The sequence below is a fragment of the Coloeus monedula genome (genome assembly GCF_965178545.1).
Source record: "Coloeus monedula genome assembly, chromosome: 18".
Lineage (NCBI taxonomy): Eukaryota > Metazoa > Chordata > Aves > Passeriformes > Corvidae > Coloeus > Coloeus monedula.
In genome coordinates, this window is record NC_138798.1 from 3,634,758 (window position 1) to 3,649,575 (window position 14,818).

Here is a 14,818-nt window from a genome sequence, read left to right on the forward strand (position 1 = left end):
TTATCTTCCTGTCTGTAGATTCGGGAGGATAATCTCACCACTAAGTGGTGTGGGATATACTGTGGGAATTAAACAGCTTGGATGGCTCTGTTCAGTGTGTATTACAGTTGAATTCTGAGTCCTCCTCCTGTGCTAAAAGCCTATTTCAAGGAATTGATGTTCCTTGAAGGAGCATCATCAGAAGCTGGTGGCCTGTGTTTCACCCTGCACTGTGGATTGATGAAAAACAGTAAGAAAAGACACACTCAAAAGATGCTGTGGCCTCTTAGTGTTTCCCTGTGCCTCCTGGAATTCATTGCTGTGGAGGAGGAGAGGATTGCTGGCAGTCTTGAACTGTTACTGATCACCTAAAAGCTCATCTTAAAAAGGCAAACCAAGAGGTCTGTCTCCAAAGTAAATGGATTTATTTTAAGGGATGCCCCTTGCCTTGCATCTGGCAGAGGAGAAAACCCTGAACTTTTATTAAGTTAGTAGCTGTAGCTTAAGGCTGCTGCCCTTTCTTTAAATGATGGTGTACTCCTGACTTCCTAGAAAATTGCACTGCTACCTAATGACTTTATTTTAACAAGTCACCCCTCTTTTCCTACAGGAGGAAACACGTGTGGCTTGCTTAGAGTTTAGTGAGGTCAATGTACAGGCTGTTGTCATGGAAGTACTTTTTACAGTGCTGCTACTGATGTGATTTTTTTAGTTCAGGTTTAGTTCTTAACAAACTACATGGGAGACTTTTAATAAGTATTGTTAAACTGAGAATGTTATTTTGAAATGTTTTAATTTTTTTGTACTTAAAATATTCTCAGAATGCCTTGCTGACAGGCAGCACTTTATTTTTCTTTTTTTAAAGCAGATGTTAATACAAAGTAGCAATAACCAGCTTTGAAGCTAAATATGAAGGGCCTTTTCTTCACAATTTGAGTCATATGTGATGCTGACTAAGAGCTAAATGCTAGTTTTGGTTTTTAAAGATCTGAGACAGCTCTCACATGATGTGATCATTCCTTACTGTTGCTTTCATATGTGGGGAAGTGTTTGACCTACCACTCCTCCCCTAAACACAGAGATCAGCCTTGATTCCATGCTAATGGGGAATGTCAGATCATTGCATGGGCGTAATTGGGATATTACAGGGATGCCTCTTCCCTCCTCGCCCAACACTTGCTCTCAATTTCTTATGTCTCCCTTCATCTTATTTCTGGTTTAACACACGAGAAAAAGAAGCATGTGGCTATTTAATGTTTGGAAGCTTTTTCCCTCCTGAGGGTGGCTTTGTAGAAGAGCCTGTTTTTTTCATTTTAAGTGTGAGGTCCTAGAACTGAAATAATATATGCAATTAGTATAAATGCTTTGGAATGTGCGTCCTAGGATCTGACTGCTCTCCTGGTCACAGAGGGTTGCACTACAGGGCAAGTTTGAGATCTTTTCTCTTGACTTTGTGTACACATACATGCATGGGGTTTTGTGCTGTAGGATGATGCTCTCTCCCCACACCCGCCCTATTGCCATGCTTTTATGTTCACCTGCAGGATCCATTGCTTCCTTTATGCTTTTGAGAAGGATGAATTCCGATCTTGACTTCCCCTGGAACAATTGTGGTTCCTTTTCACGTGGCACTGAGCAGGTACTGGGTTAGGTGTGAGCCACCAGCCTGGCAGCAGAAGCTCCATGTCCTGATGTCTCTGTGACTCTGCAGGTTTCCAGCTTCTCTGGCTGCCCTGGCTTCTTGCAGACTGCTTCTGGAAAATAATAAGCAATTTAGTGTATTAAAGACAGTTTAAGTATTTCTAGTGCAATTGCTCTCTCAACATTCTTCAGCCGTTTCTGGGCTATCCTCTACATCTCGTGTTCCTCACAGTGCCTTAAGTTTAGGGATGTTATCCATAGTCGTTAGGGCTGGAAGGGACTTCTGGAGATCGCTCAGTCCAACCCTCCTGCCCAGGCAGGGTCACCTGGAGCAGGTGACACAGGAACGCATCCAGGTGTGTTTGCAAAGTCTCCAGAGAGGGAGAACTGTGCTCTGCCACTCTCAACGTAAAGGAGTTCTTCCTCACGTTGAGGTGAAACTTTTTGTGTTTCAGTTTGGTTTAAAAAAAAAAAAAAATCCTGCTGGATGGAAGTCCCCGCTGGATCATTTGAATCAGCTATCCTCAGAAGGAGTGGGCGGGCATTCCTGGCAGAGGGCAGCAGTAATGCCTTCCCCTTTTTTTTCCTTGGTGATGCCGGTGGAAGCTCGGGGTATGCCCCGTTCCCCCCCCCCGGTGCCGCGCTGCTGACGGGGGCAGGGCGGCGGCGGGGCCGCTCCGTCTCCTTTAAGCGCGGCGGGGGCCGGCGCGGGGCGGAGCGGGGCGGTGGCGGCGTAGAGCGGGCGCGGGCTCGGCCGCGGCGGCAGCGGGGCCATGGCCGCCGACGTGTTCATGCGGCCGGCGCGGCTGCTCGGGGCGGCGGGGCCGCTGTCTCCCCGCACGGAGCCCGACGAGGACTCGTCGGACACGGACGATGGCGGAGCGTCGCCGGGCGGGGGGCGGCGGTGCGGGCCGCGGCGGGGGCAGCCCCCGGGCCCACAGATCATCCACTCGGGGCACTTCATGGTCTCGTCGCCTCACAGTGAGCACCCGCCCAAGAAGGGCTACGACTTCGACACGGTCAACGAGCAGACCTGCCAGACCTACCAGTTCGGGGCGGCCCGCGGCGGCGGCGGCGCCGGCGGCCGCCTCAGCATCGACGCGTCCCTCACGAAGCTCTTCGAGTGCATGTCCCTGGCCTACAGGTACCGCCGGGGGCCGAGCGGCCCCGGGAGCGAGTCCCGGCCGCGGGGAAAGCCCCAGCCGGGCTGGGCGGGGGGAACGCGCCGGGGCCCCGGGGCCGTGTGAGGGGCGGAGGCGAGGCCGAGCGGGGACCCCCCGGCCCGGCCCGACCCACACGCGGGGTTTCGGTGCCGCTTTTGTTTTCAGCGAACTTGGGGATCCCGGCGGGTGCTTTTCCGCAGGCCTGAGGCTCGGGGTGAGGGGGGGGGCTGTCGCTGTCTCTTCGTCGTGAGGGTTGAGGGATGGGGTCCCGCTCGCCCCGGCTGGCTGCTGGTGCCGCTGGAAACCCTCAGCATCCCGCGGCCAGGCTGGGAGCGAGTGGAAGCCTCTAGTGCTAAACAGAAACCCTTAAAGGGCAAAGTGCCCCGCTCGATGTGAAACCCAGCCAATTTTCCTTCTTCCCCTCCCCAAATTTTATTTTTATAACAAAGTCAAGCAAGCGGGCTCTGTCGCTGTTTCCTTTGTTCCTGTGGTGGCTGCAGCTGGCAGCAGCACTTCCTGGGTCGATCTGCACCTTTTGCTCAGACTTCAGTTGTGCTTTTCATCTTTTCAATAAGGCGATATATTCACATTTATCCCCTTTGTCTGTCATCCAAAATGGAGGCAGAGCTGTGGAATAGAAGTGTTTTGGAAAGATGTGTGTCTGCTCGAGTCTTTTGTTCAGTGTGATATAGCAGAAACCGGATCCAATCTGATGTTCTCTGCTGAGCGTATTTTGGAAGTTGATTAAAAGGGCTGATGGAAAATGCCTCTTGGCATATCAACAGAAATATTTATTTTCATCTATAGGAACCACATTAGCTCGCTAAAAGAAAATTAACTTTGCCCACCCCAAATTCCTCTGTTTAAATATTGCTCAATGAAGAAGAAACAATAGAAGAACTATCTGTTCTGTACAGTAGCCAGAAGATGTAATGTAAATTAATCTTAAAATTTTGATAATATTGGCCAAGCATGTTATTAGTTACTGAAGAGAGACCGAACCTCAGATAAGGTGTGTGCAACAGTGGACATAAATACTTTGCACTTAAAAAAGAAATAAAAATGTAAGCCTTAACTAAAAATTAATCAATCTGCCTTTATTGTGCAAACTGGGAGGAACTTGCAAAGGAACCACAGGTATTACGAAGGACAGAGCTGGACTGCTCATGTGCATCTGCTCCTTGGCCTCTGTCACCTTTATTTTATTTTGTGCTTCCACTAGTGTGTCCTTGGGATTTTTGAAACTGAGGATCATGTCTATTGCAAAGGAATAGTGCTGTTACACTTAGTACTGACCTCTGATGGTGGTGAATAAATTGAGCACCAAATTTATTTCAGAAAAAAAAAAAATTATCCTGGTTGCTGGTGATAGCATGAGGCAAGGTGCAGAAAATATCTTCTTGGAGGCTGCCAAAGAAAAGCACATTCTTAATGCTTCTATCCTTGGGTAGCTTAGGGTTTGCTGAGTTGCAGCCCTGAAGCATCCTGCCCGAATTCAGCCTGCTTAGTCAGCAGCTTTGGGATACATTTTCTACATCTGCCAAACAAACCAACTGTAAACTTGGATCTAAAAAGGATTAACGTAATTCTGGAAAGTCTGATTTGAGGTGATGAATGTGGCTATGAAATGAGAAATGGTCTCTTTTTAACAGATGATTGAGCCTGTAGGTTGTAGGTCTCTCTGTCCACATCCTGCTCAGGTTGGATTTGATCTTGGCTGGTTTATGGGGATGTTTTTGTGGCTGTTGCCTCAGCTGTACTTTTCTCATTATTGTCTGTCAGATCCATCACTGACAAAACATGCAATTTCTATGTCAGTGTTTTCCGTGCCATTTTGCTGGACAGAAATTCACTGTAGAAAAGAGCTGGGGGTGTGGAAGCCAGCACCAAAAACTGTAACACAAAGGTGAAGACGTGTGGTTTTTGCTTTGTGGGGGCATGAGCTGACTGCAGAGCTGGGCGATGCAGCTGTGTTAAACACAAACCCAAGGAAGCTGCAGTAATGGAGCTCTCTGTGCAATATTTATTTACACGTGATGCTCATTGCTGGTATTTCAGTGTTTAAAGTCTTAAAGAAAAGCAGTAGAATGTGTGGTATCCGTTAGCTTTGCCGATGGACTAGAAAGAAAAGTTTTTCTAGATTACCTGGGTCATTACCTCGGGTGGTTTGTTTGGAAGTGACCAAATTTATGCTGGATCACGGATTTGTGGTGTAACCTGGGCTCTTTTAATTGTGCTGTAAATTTTTTTTGAGTTTGGCTTTGTGCTGTTAATGGTCAAACTTTTTATGATAAAAAAAGTTATTTCTGAGCACCAGGGAAGTGATTCCCTCATGCCTTTGAGCAGTACAAACCAACATGATTCTAATTTTCATCACAGCTGTTTCAGTCACATTTCCAGTTGCACAGCTTGAAAAATCTCATGTCAGATAAGCCATTCCAGAGGGAGAAATATGCCTATATCATACTCCCCTGTACAGTGAGCAGATCAAAACAATTTTTTAAATTAATAAGTGACTTATAACCACTGGGGTTTACAACAGGTGTCACGTGGGCTGTACTTTATCTAAAATGTCGCCCGTTTTTCTGCTGAGATTGATTGTGGGAGCGGTACCACACGGACAGAGGTAAAAGAACATTGGTTTTCCCCTTTTAGCCCCTTCATCTCAGCTCTTTAAACCAATGTGACCTTGCAGACCTTGACATGTAGGTAGCTAGAATTGACCTGTTGCAGGCAGGCCACTTTAAAGTCAAAAAGGTCTTAAAAAATGTGCTTCTCAAAAAGAGAAAGACCTTTGACGCTGCTTGCTCTAATGAGAAACTGTGCTCCTGGTTACATGACCTACAATATGCAGAATTAAGTAAAATGTTATGCCATCTTGATATTTAATTTAGTAAAGCCCTCTAATAACTTTACTGTTATCCAAATAATTACATTACCCAGAAATAGCTTCCCAAAGCTGAACTGTATTCAGAAATGTTCCAACAACAGCATATCATGAAGGTTTTTTTTCCCTGAGATTGGGACAGAACAATTTTTTCTCTTTGTTTTGGAGACTTCTTGTCTCCAGCAGAAGAATCATGTTCAGCTCCATGTAGAATGCAGGCTGAAGACTTCTGTGAGGTGAAAAATTGTGCTTTACAAAAGGGCACTGTAAACCATTTGTTGCCCTGACAGTCTGGAATATGGGACATTGGACTTCCCTGTGGAAAGCTCTGCTTTGGGAAGAATGGTGCATAGTTTAAGGTTCAAAACCTGAAATAGGAACTTTTCTGAACTGCTTGTGGAGCTCTTAAAAATGCATATTGGGAATCAGTGACCTTGTGCTCGTTTAGTACAGAGAGGTAAATTCTGCTAAAATGACTAATGTAATTATTGCAGGGAGTAGGAAATACAGTGTATTACTCCCGGAAAAAAGTAGATTTAAAACTATTCTTTATTTTCTCTGGGTGTAAAATGGATAAATGACAGTGCAGATTTCTGTTACACTCAGCCAGTGTGTTGTATACACACCCTGTGAAGAAATAGGAGGTTGATGAGGCTCTGAGACCATGTAAATAATTAATTCTGTGTGCGAAGGTTCCCTTCTTGTGCAGTGCTGGGGAGACAATCCTGCAGTGGAACGAATGGGCTCCTCAGATGTGTGTGGTCATGTACATTGTGTAAACAAAGCACAAGCTTTATTCTAGGAATTATTAATGATACTACTCACACTGGGTGATGTTCTTTTTAAACTATTATATATTATTATGTCAGTCATTGCCCATCTTAGCGTCGGGCATGGTAGCGTAGATGAAGATGACTTTGTGGGCTCATTTATTCTTAAGTAGCCTCAGAGTTCTCTCACCTCTTAATAAGAGCTTAAGGAACATGCCAGGTGTTGTGCTTGAGGTAAGAGTGTTAATGTTGGCATGACACATTTGTCCAAAACCCTCTGGATCCTGCTTGCTAAAGCTGCACAAAGCAGGAGAGTGGGGTCTGGGAACTGGGACAAAGGCTGCCTTGTGAACAGCTTGCCAGGTCATTTCTAGATTTCATCTCTCCTCTTTAGCAATATGACTCCTTCACTTCATGTAGATGTAAGCCAAAAATATTCCCTTCCTCAGTGGACTGACATTAGGGGTCAGCTTGTTTCCAGAGCACCTTTGCCACGCATTCTTTGTTAGTGCAGCATGTGTTTGGGGAAGTTCTCAGCAGTGCTGATAGCACTTGGAGATTAAAAACTTCCAGAATTTAGTTACATATTTCACATGCTGCTTGTAGAGACTACTCTGATAAAAACACCTATATTCACCCTCTGAATTAGCCAAACTTGAGCAGAGTTGCTGTTACGAAGTATTTTTTAACCATAGTAAGGGTCCCTTCAAAGCAAGGATGCCGTATGAATCAGAACATCGGTACTGAGCCTCTTACCCTGCTTATGTCAGGTGCTTGATACAGTGACAACCTTTTAATCTCTGTGTAAGATGCACTTTGAAATTCCTCCTTGACAACCTTGAACCTCAAGATGGTTTGCAGAAAGGCTGCTGAGCTGTTCTTGTTTCAAAGACGCATTTCTTTGCCAAAGTAAACATTGAGTAGTGGTAGTGTGAGAATGCCTTGGTTCAAACTAAGGTTTTGGTGTCTTCAGGGCTACAAATGACAACAGGAAGAACAGACAAATTCTGTAGGCAGAGGTTTAGGGACAATTTTGTTTGTTTTGCTCCTGGCTATTTTGGTGTCTGTGCAGGCTGGTTTCTGTGGACCTGGTTGTGCAGGGTATTAATATTGAGGTGCGGGGCACGGTAGTCACATTTTTCATTAAAAAAGCACACTGTTGTAATATTTTGATTTACCATTTAATCTACATGTTTTGTTGTAGTTATCGTCTTGTGTTTTTACTCAATAAACAGATGTTGTTTTCTGGCTTAAATACAACATGGATTTCATAATCATAATTTTTGATGGATTGCTGAAATAGGGAAGAGGGAACTAGTTTGTCCTCAGACTGCCAGTTCTCAAGAACTTTTGCGTGGTGTGAAAAAATTTGGCTGAACTTTGAGATTTGGCATTATTTTTAGTGAAGATTTTGTGCTGTGTGGTTATGATGTGCTTTGAATGGCAACAGAAATTAATATGTTGATTTTCAGTTCTCCCCCCCTTACCTGTTTTTATTTCTTTCTGCTGAGTGGCAAGAGGAATCAAAGCCAAGAAACCCAAAATTCAGGTCTTGGCTTTACTCATGTTTTTCCACACATCCCTTTAGTAGGTCACTGAACCTTTCTTGTTTGTTACTTTCCCATGTGGGGGAAAAAATTTCCATTCTTTTGGAAAGCAGAGTTGATATTCAGTCACTTGAGCAGCTGCTTATCTGACTGTGTGTCCTTAAGCTATGATTAGTCTTAATCAAACAAAAGGGTATCTAGTGATGATGCAAGCTGGGAAGGGGTGGGGAGGAATAAAGGGAGCTTTGTAGCCATTTTGAGCTGAAGGCTGGGCATTGCTGGGATGTCAGAGGCATTTTGACTGGCTTGAAGGAGAGAGTGAACTCTTTTAAGTTGTTATGGGTGGGTGGAATTTTTCCCCTAATAAGAGTACTCAGAGATTTGTTGTAAAGCAGGCAGAGTTGAAGGGGCAAGGAATGAGGCTGGAAGCTCACTGAGATGTGGAGTAAAATTATGGGGATCTTTGAGGAATGCATTGAGTGAATTAGAAGGGCCAAGATAAAGCCACACAATGAGCTGGATAGTGTTGACAGAGGCCACAGGGATGGAAACAGGAAAGAAAAAATAAGACACTGCAAAATTCAAGTCAAACAAAGGATGTCTCAGCTGACTGGGTGGGTTTGAGCCTGGCTTACAAACTCACTGAACCCGTGTGAGTGAGGAAACATCCAGCAGCAGGGGTGGATGGAATGACAGCAAGGAAAGGGAAGTCTCTAATGATAGTGGAGACTCGAGAAGAAAAGAGGTTGGAGTTGTACTTAGATGAGATCTGATAAAAAGGACAGAGGTGAATGATCCTGATGAGTTGGGGAGAAAAGAGAATGTTATAATGTTCTCCTGTTCAGGGCAGGAGAAATAGGATTGAAAGGGAAGAATATATGGAAAGTAAGGGTAGATGATGGAAGGTGTGGCTGGAGTCAGGGAAGTCCAGTGTTTATTTGCCATGCTTTGATCTGTGATGGGAGAGTTAGATAGGAAGTGCTTGATGAGAGTGTGCCTGATAAAGGAGAGCATGAGCTGGATGGACCCAGATATGGAAGTCATGGATGATCAAGCAGTAAGATGGGGGCAGGAGATCTGGAGTTCCTGGTTTGGCTCTTCTCATGCTGTCCTGCTGCCTTTTGCTGTTGGAGAGAAAGGGTTCTCTTTTAAAAACAGAACAACAACAACAACAAAACCTTATCAGTTGAGAAACCTGGACCAGTTTGGGTTTAAGCTGGTGTTTTATTTTTAATTAACAGACTACAGGCTATATGCTTGCAACTTCCTCTCTTTGTATGCAGAAATTAATTGCATTTACAGTTTCCCTCATCTGCCCTTTGATATCTTAATATCACTGGCACAAACAGTTCTTTAAAGACAAAACTTCTAAGCTACTTCTGAGGAAAAAGACAAGCTTTCTAAACTCTTTGATGGCTATAGAAATATTTTACAGCTTTCATACAATTTTCCTTTCTCTCTGGGAAGGAAACCTTTAACATGTCCATAAAACAATTATGAAGATGATTAGGAAAAGTACTTGTTTCAGTTGCCTCCAAAGAAAATAGAGTTGGTTCTTTGTGTTTCAGACAGTGATGGAAAAACCTGAATCTGATTGTTTTTAGTGCAAGCTAGAGTTACACTATTGTCACAGCTTCTGAAGCAGGAAGGCTTGAAAAACGGGGTTAGGAAAAGCAAGGTTCTTCAGAAATTGCTTCTAATCGTTTTAGTATCAGGACGGAAATTCTGAACATGGTCCTTTCAAATAATTTTTGATTTTTTGCTCAAATGGGAGTTAAAAGGTCATTTTTGATTGGTTTTGAACATAAAACACTCTGACTTGGTGTCATTCCTGATATAATTAATGTAGCCATCCCTTGGTAATTAAAGCAGCCATTGCCATGGGAAATGTTCCAGGGTGCGTTTGCCACAGCTTATTTACTTTGTGACACACAAGCACAAAGCTCTTCACTAACCCTTGGTTTCTTGGCTGTTGATCTTAGATAAATCAGTTACTGCTTTTTCCTCCCTTTCTCCCTTCTGAAAATGGCAAAAACAGTCTCAGCACTTCAGAGCCCCAGATATGTGTGCTGGCCTTTTTGAAAGGGAGAAACAAAGGCATGAAGTTTAGAAGTGAGCTGACATAGGAGTCTAAAAGGAAGCCTTGTCAAAGATGACACTTCACTACAAACTTGATAAAGGAAAGAGGACAAATGGAAGAATTCAGAGGGGATGATAAAGAAGGTATGCAGCTTACTGACTCCTCCCTTAGAAAAGCTGCTGAGGATGAGGAACCCTACAGATACAAATTACAGGGTAATAAAACCAGGCTGATATTTGAAGGGCAATCGTAATGCTTCTGGAAGGCAGTGCTCTGCTGAATGCCCTTGGCCTTTACTGAACTGCCTGAGAAGCACCTGCTCCCTGCCCTGATTCTGATTCTGAGAGGCATCATTGCTCTCATCATGCAGTCACCAAAAAACCTTCAATATCTGGAGCATCACTCTGGATTCCTGAGTGTGCTGCTGAGAGTAGCCTTCTGGAGAATCTGGAAAACCTTTCTGTAGTTCTGTTGGGCTTGGAGGTCTAAATGGTGTGAGCTTCTCTGAGCTGTCAAATGGTTAATAGCCATTGGAGGCATGACCCCTTTCTGCAAGAGAGGTTTGTTCAGGAGCTGAATGTGCCACTCCAGGCAGCAGGAGGACCCTGCCTGTTTGGGAACTTTTTACTCTGCAAGCAGAAATGATGAGGGCTCTTTGACTGTTTTCCTGCCTTGGCTCGATGCACTGCAGTTGCTGGACTCCGCCTGCCTGTGTTAAATCTGCTGCTGGATTGAGCAGAAGTTTGCTTGAACTCGGTGGGGATAGTGTTTTATCTTCCTGCCATTCCCATACATGTGATGATCTCTTATAGATCTCCTCCAGGCTTAATGCCTCTGAGGAGCAAGTGTTAAGGAGAGCCTGGGTGATACCTCTGTGTGGTGTGAATGGCTGCAGCGGAATTGCAGTTCCCTCTCTGTTAAGCAGATTGCACTTTGTGCCTTAAGGTGTGGAAACTCTTGAGTGCTGCTTAAGAGCAAGCTCAGCAGTAGTTACCTTTGTGAAAGATTAATATTTTTAGTTTGCTGTCCAGCTGTGACATCGGTGGATAATAGAAAATGGGATTGGAAAGGACCATAGGAAGCCATCTAGGCCTAGGAAAAAGATTCCTTCCCTGGGCTGGTTATCCAGACCATGGCCACTTGCAAGGTATATGTAGGTACTAAGCCCACAGTGTTAGGAGTGGTTCTCAGGGCTGCTTTGTCACCTGTGGGACTGTAAGAGAAAAGGTGACATGCCAGATGGAAAGGGCTTGCAGGGCACTGCTTGGATTATCATGTAGCAGGGTATTAGTGAAAGAATCTGATTCACTTCAATTAGCGATATGTTAGTGTGTTTTGCCAGAATACTCCTGACCTACAGATAACCCATGGCATGGTTGGTGATTACCATGATGTGATAAAGGGTTCAGCTGTTTAAGTAGCTAAGCAGTGCTGCTTAATGAATTGATCACTTTTCCTGAAAAGCACAGAAAAATTTTAATGACTTGTTAGAGAGCTTTTTATCCATGGTTTTGTGTTGGCAGCACATTATCTACAACAGTAATGCACAGTTAGAGACCTTTTCATCTCTCTACTTCTAGTTTAGTTGATGGTGTAGTGCAAGGAAGCAGTGGATACAGTCTTCTTTGCTATATTTAATGCCTTTTCTTACTTAATTTTATATGTGGTAGTGTCTTCCTACATACAGAGATAAATGCTTTTTTTTTTTGCTTTTTTTTTTTTATTATAGTGGGAGATTTCTGGATTTCCAGGGGTATCTTTATTACTCGTTTATACCGCACCAGAGCAAGTAGAGGATATCTTTATGGGTAGAGTACCTGTGTGGTGTTTGTGCTTCTCTTTCATTGCAGATTAACAATATTTCCCTATGCAGAATTTTGGCAGGGACAGTTCAGAGCAGAAATAGGAGAGTTGAGGCTGCTTTCAGCTGAAGGAACGGGGAAGAATGGTTGAGAGATCACCCCTAGTCTATGAAAAGTTGTCCTTATTCAAGTACAGGGGTCTGATGCTTGTTACAGCTTTGTTTCTGTGTGAGCTTGAAAGGGCTTCTTCCATCTCAGGAGATAAAGGGTGGTCTTATCTTTGCTGGTTTGGGGTGGGGTTTACTTGTCATAGGGCTGGCTTGTGAGTAAGAACAAGAATTGAAGAGTGGAACCTTAAGGGTGACTGAGGGGGTAAGGAGAAGATCCAGATAACCTTGCTCTTGTGTAATAGGTTTGCTCTTCTTAAGAAAGAGGATTGCTGGTACTGGTTTTGGAAATGAGATAGCAGCTGCATTGTTTGTAGTTGGGTCATGCAAATCTGGGGGGAAGGTGGCAGCTTGCAAGTGTGACCTGGCCTCAACCCTCCGTGAGGGATGTTTGCTCCTCCCAGCCTTGTCCTGTGCTGCATCTGCCCTGGTATTCTGAGAGCCCTGCCGCTGTGGGTCCTCAGAGGTGTCTGTGTTGAGTGCTTGTGTGAACAGCAGAGCCTTTAGTGTCATTAGAATCACTGTGGTGAGTGCAGGACCTCGGTCCTGTGTCCTGCCAGGCGGAGGGAGCGAAGGAAGAAAGGTGTGCAAGTGTTTTGTCCTGAGGAGTTTGTGTTGCAGCATGTACTGCTGCCTAGAACAGACCTGCAGCAAGCAGGATGAGGCCTTTTCTTTTCACTGCTCCTTCCAGCAGTGGAGCCTGTTACTCCTCAGAGATCAGCAGGGTTGTTCTTTATGAGAGACATGTCTGCATAACGAGATTCAAGCAAACATTGCGGAGGCACGAAGGAGCCTTTGCTTCTGGAATCTGCCAAATTCATTGTTTTCAGAACTCTCTAGCATGGGATGTTTACTCGAAATCCTGGCCTGAAGTGACCTTGGCCATCATGGCTGGGAGACCTCTGGCCAGGCTGCAGCAACTCAGTGACTTCTGTATCCAACAGCCAAACCCTTCCCCAGCCCATGTGAGCTTATTGTCCAAAACACTTTTCTTGTCCACATCACCCCATCTGTGCCAGGGACTTGGTTGCCTTGGCGCCAAAATTCTAATGTAGGGCAAGGGTTAGACTCACTCCAGCCGGCCAGGCTGTGTGGTAGTGCTGGTGTATCTTTGGAGCAGCTGGAATGTGGGGTTTCACAACAGACCTAAAAATAACTCAGGCCCACAGCATTTAGTATGTTGATGTGAATGTGAGCCATCACAGGCTGTTCTGCTCAATTCTTCTTGCTGCATCTTGTGTCCAGATTTTACACTGCTCTTAAATCTGTACTGTTCTATTTATCCTCAATGTCTACACCATTCACAAAGAGAAGAGACCAAATGGAGCAAGAATAGTGGAAGAGCTTCTCAGGTCTTTGTGATTCTTCTTTCAAGTCCGTGACTGCTCATGATTATCTTTTTATCATGCAGACTTTTGCTTTTGGTGCTGTGGTGTGACACTTGATTTAGCCTGTGTTAGTTGTTGAAAGCCATTACTTTGGAGGCAGAAGTGATCAAGGTAAAAAAAGAAAGGCATGCAGATAAAAAGGAAAACTTAAAAAGGTAGAAAGGAAATACCTGAGCTTGTGGGTCTGGCAGCTGTTAGAGAGGAAGTGCCAAACAGGAAGAGGGCAATGGAAGATGTTGCATTCCTGATCTGCCAGTCATTGGATATGGGTATTATCTGCTGCCACATTTTCCAGAGCAAAGAATGATATAATTTGTTTTGTTCTTGGATGGTCAGTCTCTGCTCATCCTGATGAATTTCTGTATGTTTATACAGAAGCTGTAGTCTGAGTAAGCTTAGACATGGCTAGTCAAGCTCTGTTAATAATATTTGCAGTGACATCTGTGCATCAGGAGAACTCCCAGTATTTGAGTGAGAGGCAACACAGCGAAGTCCTGGTCCTGCTAAGCTGTGTTGTGGATTCAGGAGTGAGCTCTGAAATGTGCTTGTCTGTCAGCAGCACACCAAGGTCTGGATGTTGCGTGTCATGCTTCTCATGTTAGCTCGTCCTGTACAGTGTCCAGAGAATGTATCACTGTTTCCCTATACAAACTCCTGCATATTGCTATCTGCACCGCTCAGTCCAGCTTTCTGTTTGCTTGCTAAATATCTGTTCCTGCAGGATGGAGGTTGAGGGAACTTAGATAGAAAATATGCTGGTGGTGTGCCAGATATGGGAAAGTGTGAAGCAGTGAAAGAAATGACCTACTTGCTTTTGCTCTTTAAAACATGGCTTCTGAGAAAGAAAACTGAGTGCAGGGGTTGTAGAGAGGGAACAGGTTCGCCACCTGGGAACACATACAAAAATGACTTCTGGGTTAGAGGATATGAAACTTCTAGAAAGGAAGGACTAAGTCAAAGGATTTGGATATGGTTGTGAAATATTTAGATCCGTTACAGAGCCAGAGAAGCTCTTTGCATGTCGTCAACTTACTCCAAATGAACCTAGTGTTGGGATGGGAGAACTGACTTGATCAGGAATACAAATATTCTCAAGGAGGAAACTGTACTCATGTCAGGTAATTATTAGCAACCATGTTTGACACCTAAAACCTGTTGAAAATAGAAACAGAGATTGTGAAATAAATGGGAAACCAAAACAATATATCCAAAAGCCGAGGCATCCAAGCTGTTGCAGTAGTCACCACAGTGGCTGTTCTCTACTAAAAATGTCATTATCCCTCCCTTTTCAAAGCAGAGACCTGCCAAATCAATATACATACTCAGCTGGGGGGGGAAAGTGTCTATAAACAGCAAAAAGAGAACCTGTGTAGTTCTTCCAGTTCACTTCTAGG

The 14,818-nt window shown here is 44.4% G+C and overlaps 1 protein-coding gene across 2 annotated transcripts in view; it reads left to right on the plus strand.

Annotated features, from left to right (window-relative positions):
- Window positions 1-2,344: 2,344 nt before the first annotated feature.
- Window positions 2,345-14,818, plus strand: part of MLXIP (MLX interacting protein) — a 44,562-nt gene continuing 32,088 nt past the window's right edge. For both annotated transcript variants that reach the window (XM_082293329.1, XM_082293330.1), the window contains exon 1: window positions 2,345-2,764. In XM_082293329.1, coding sequence (XP_082149455.1) covers window positions 2,394-2,764 — 371 coding nt within the window. In that variant the 5' untranslated portion in view covers window positions 2,345-2,393. The remainder of the gene's footprint in view (window positions 2,765-14,818) is intronic.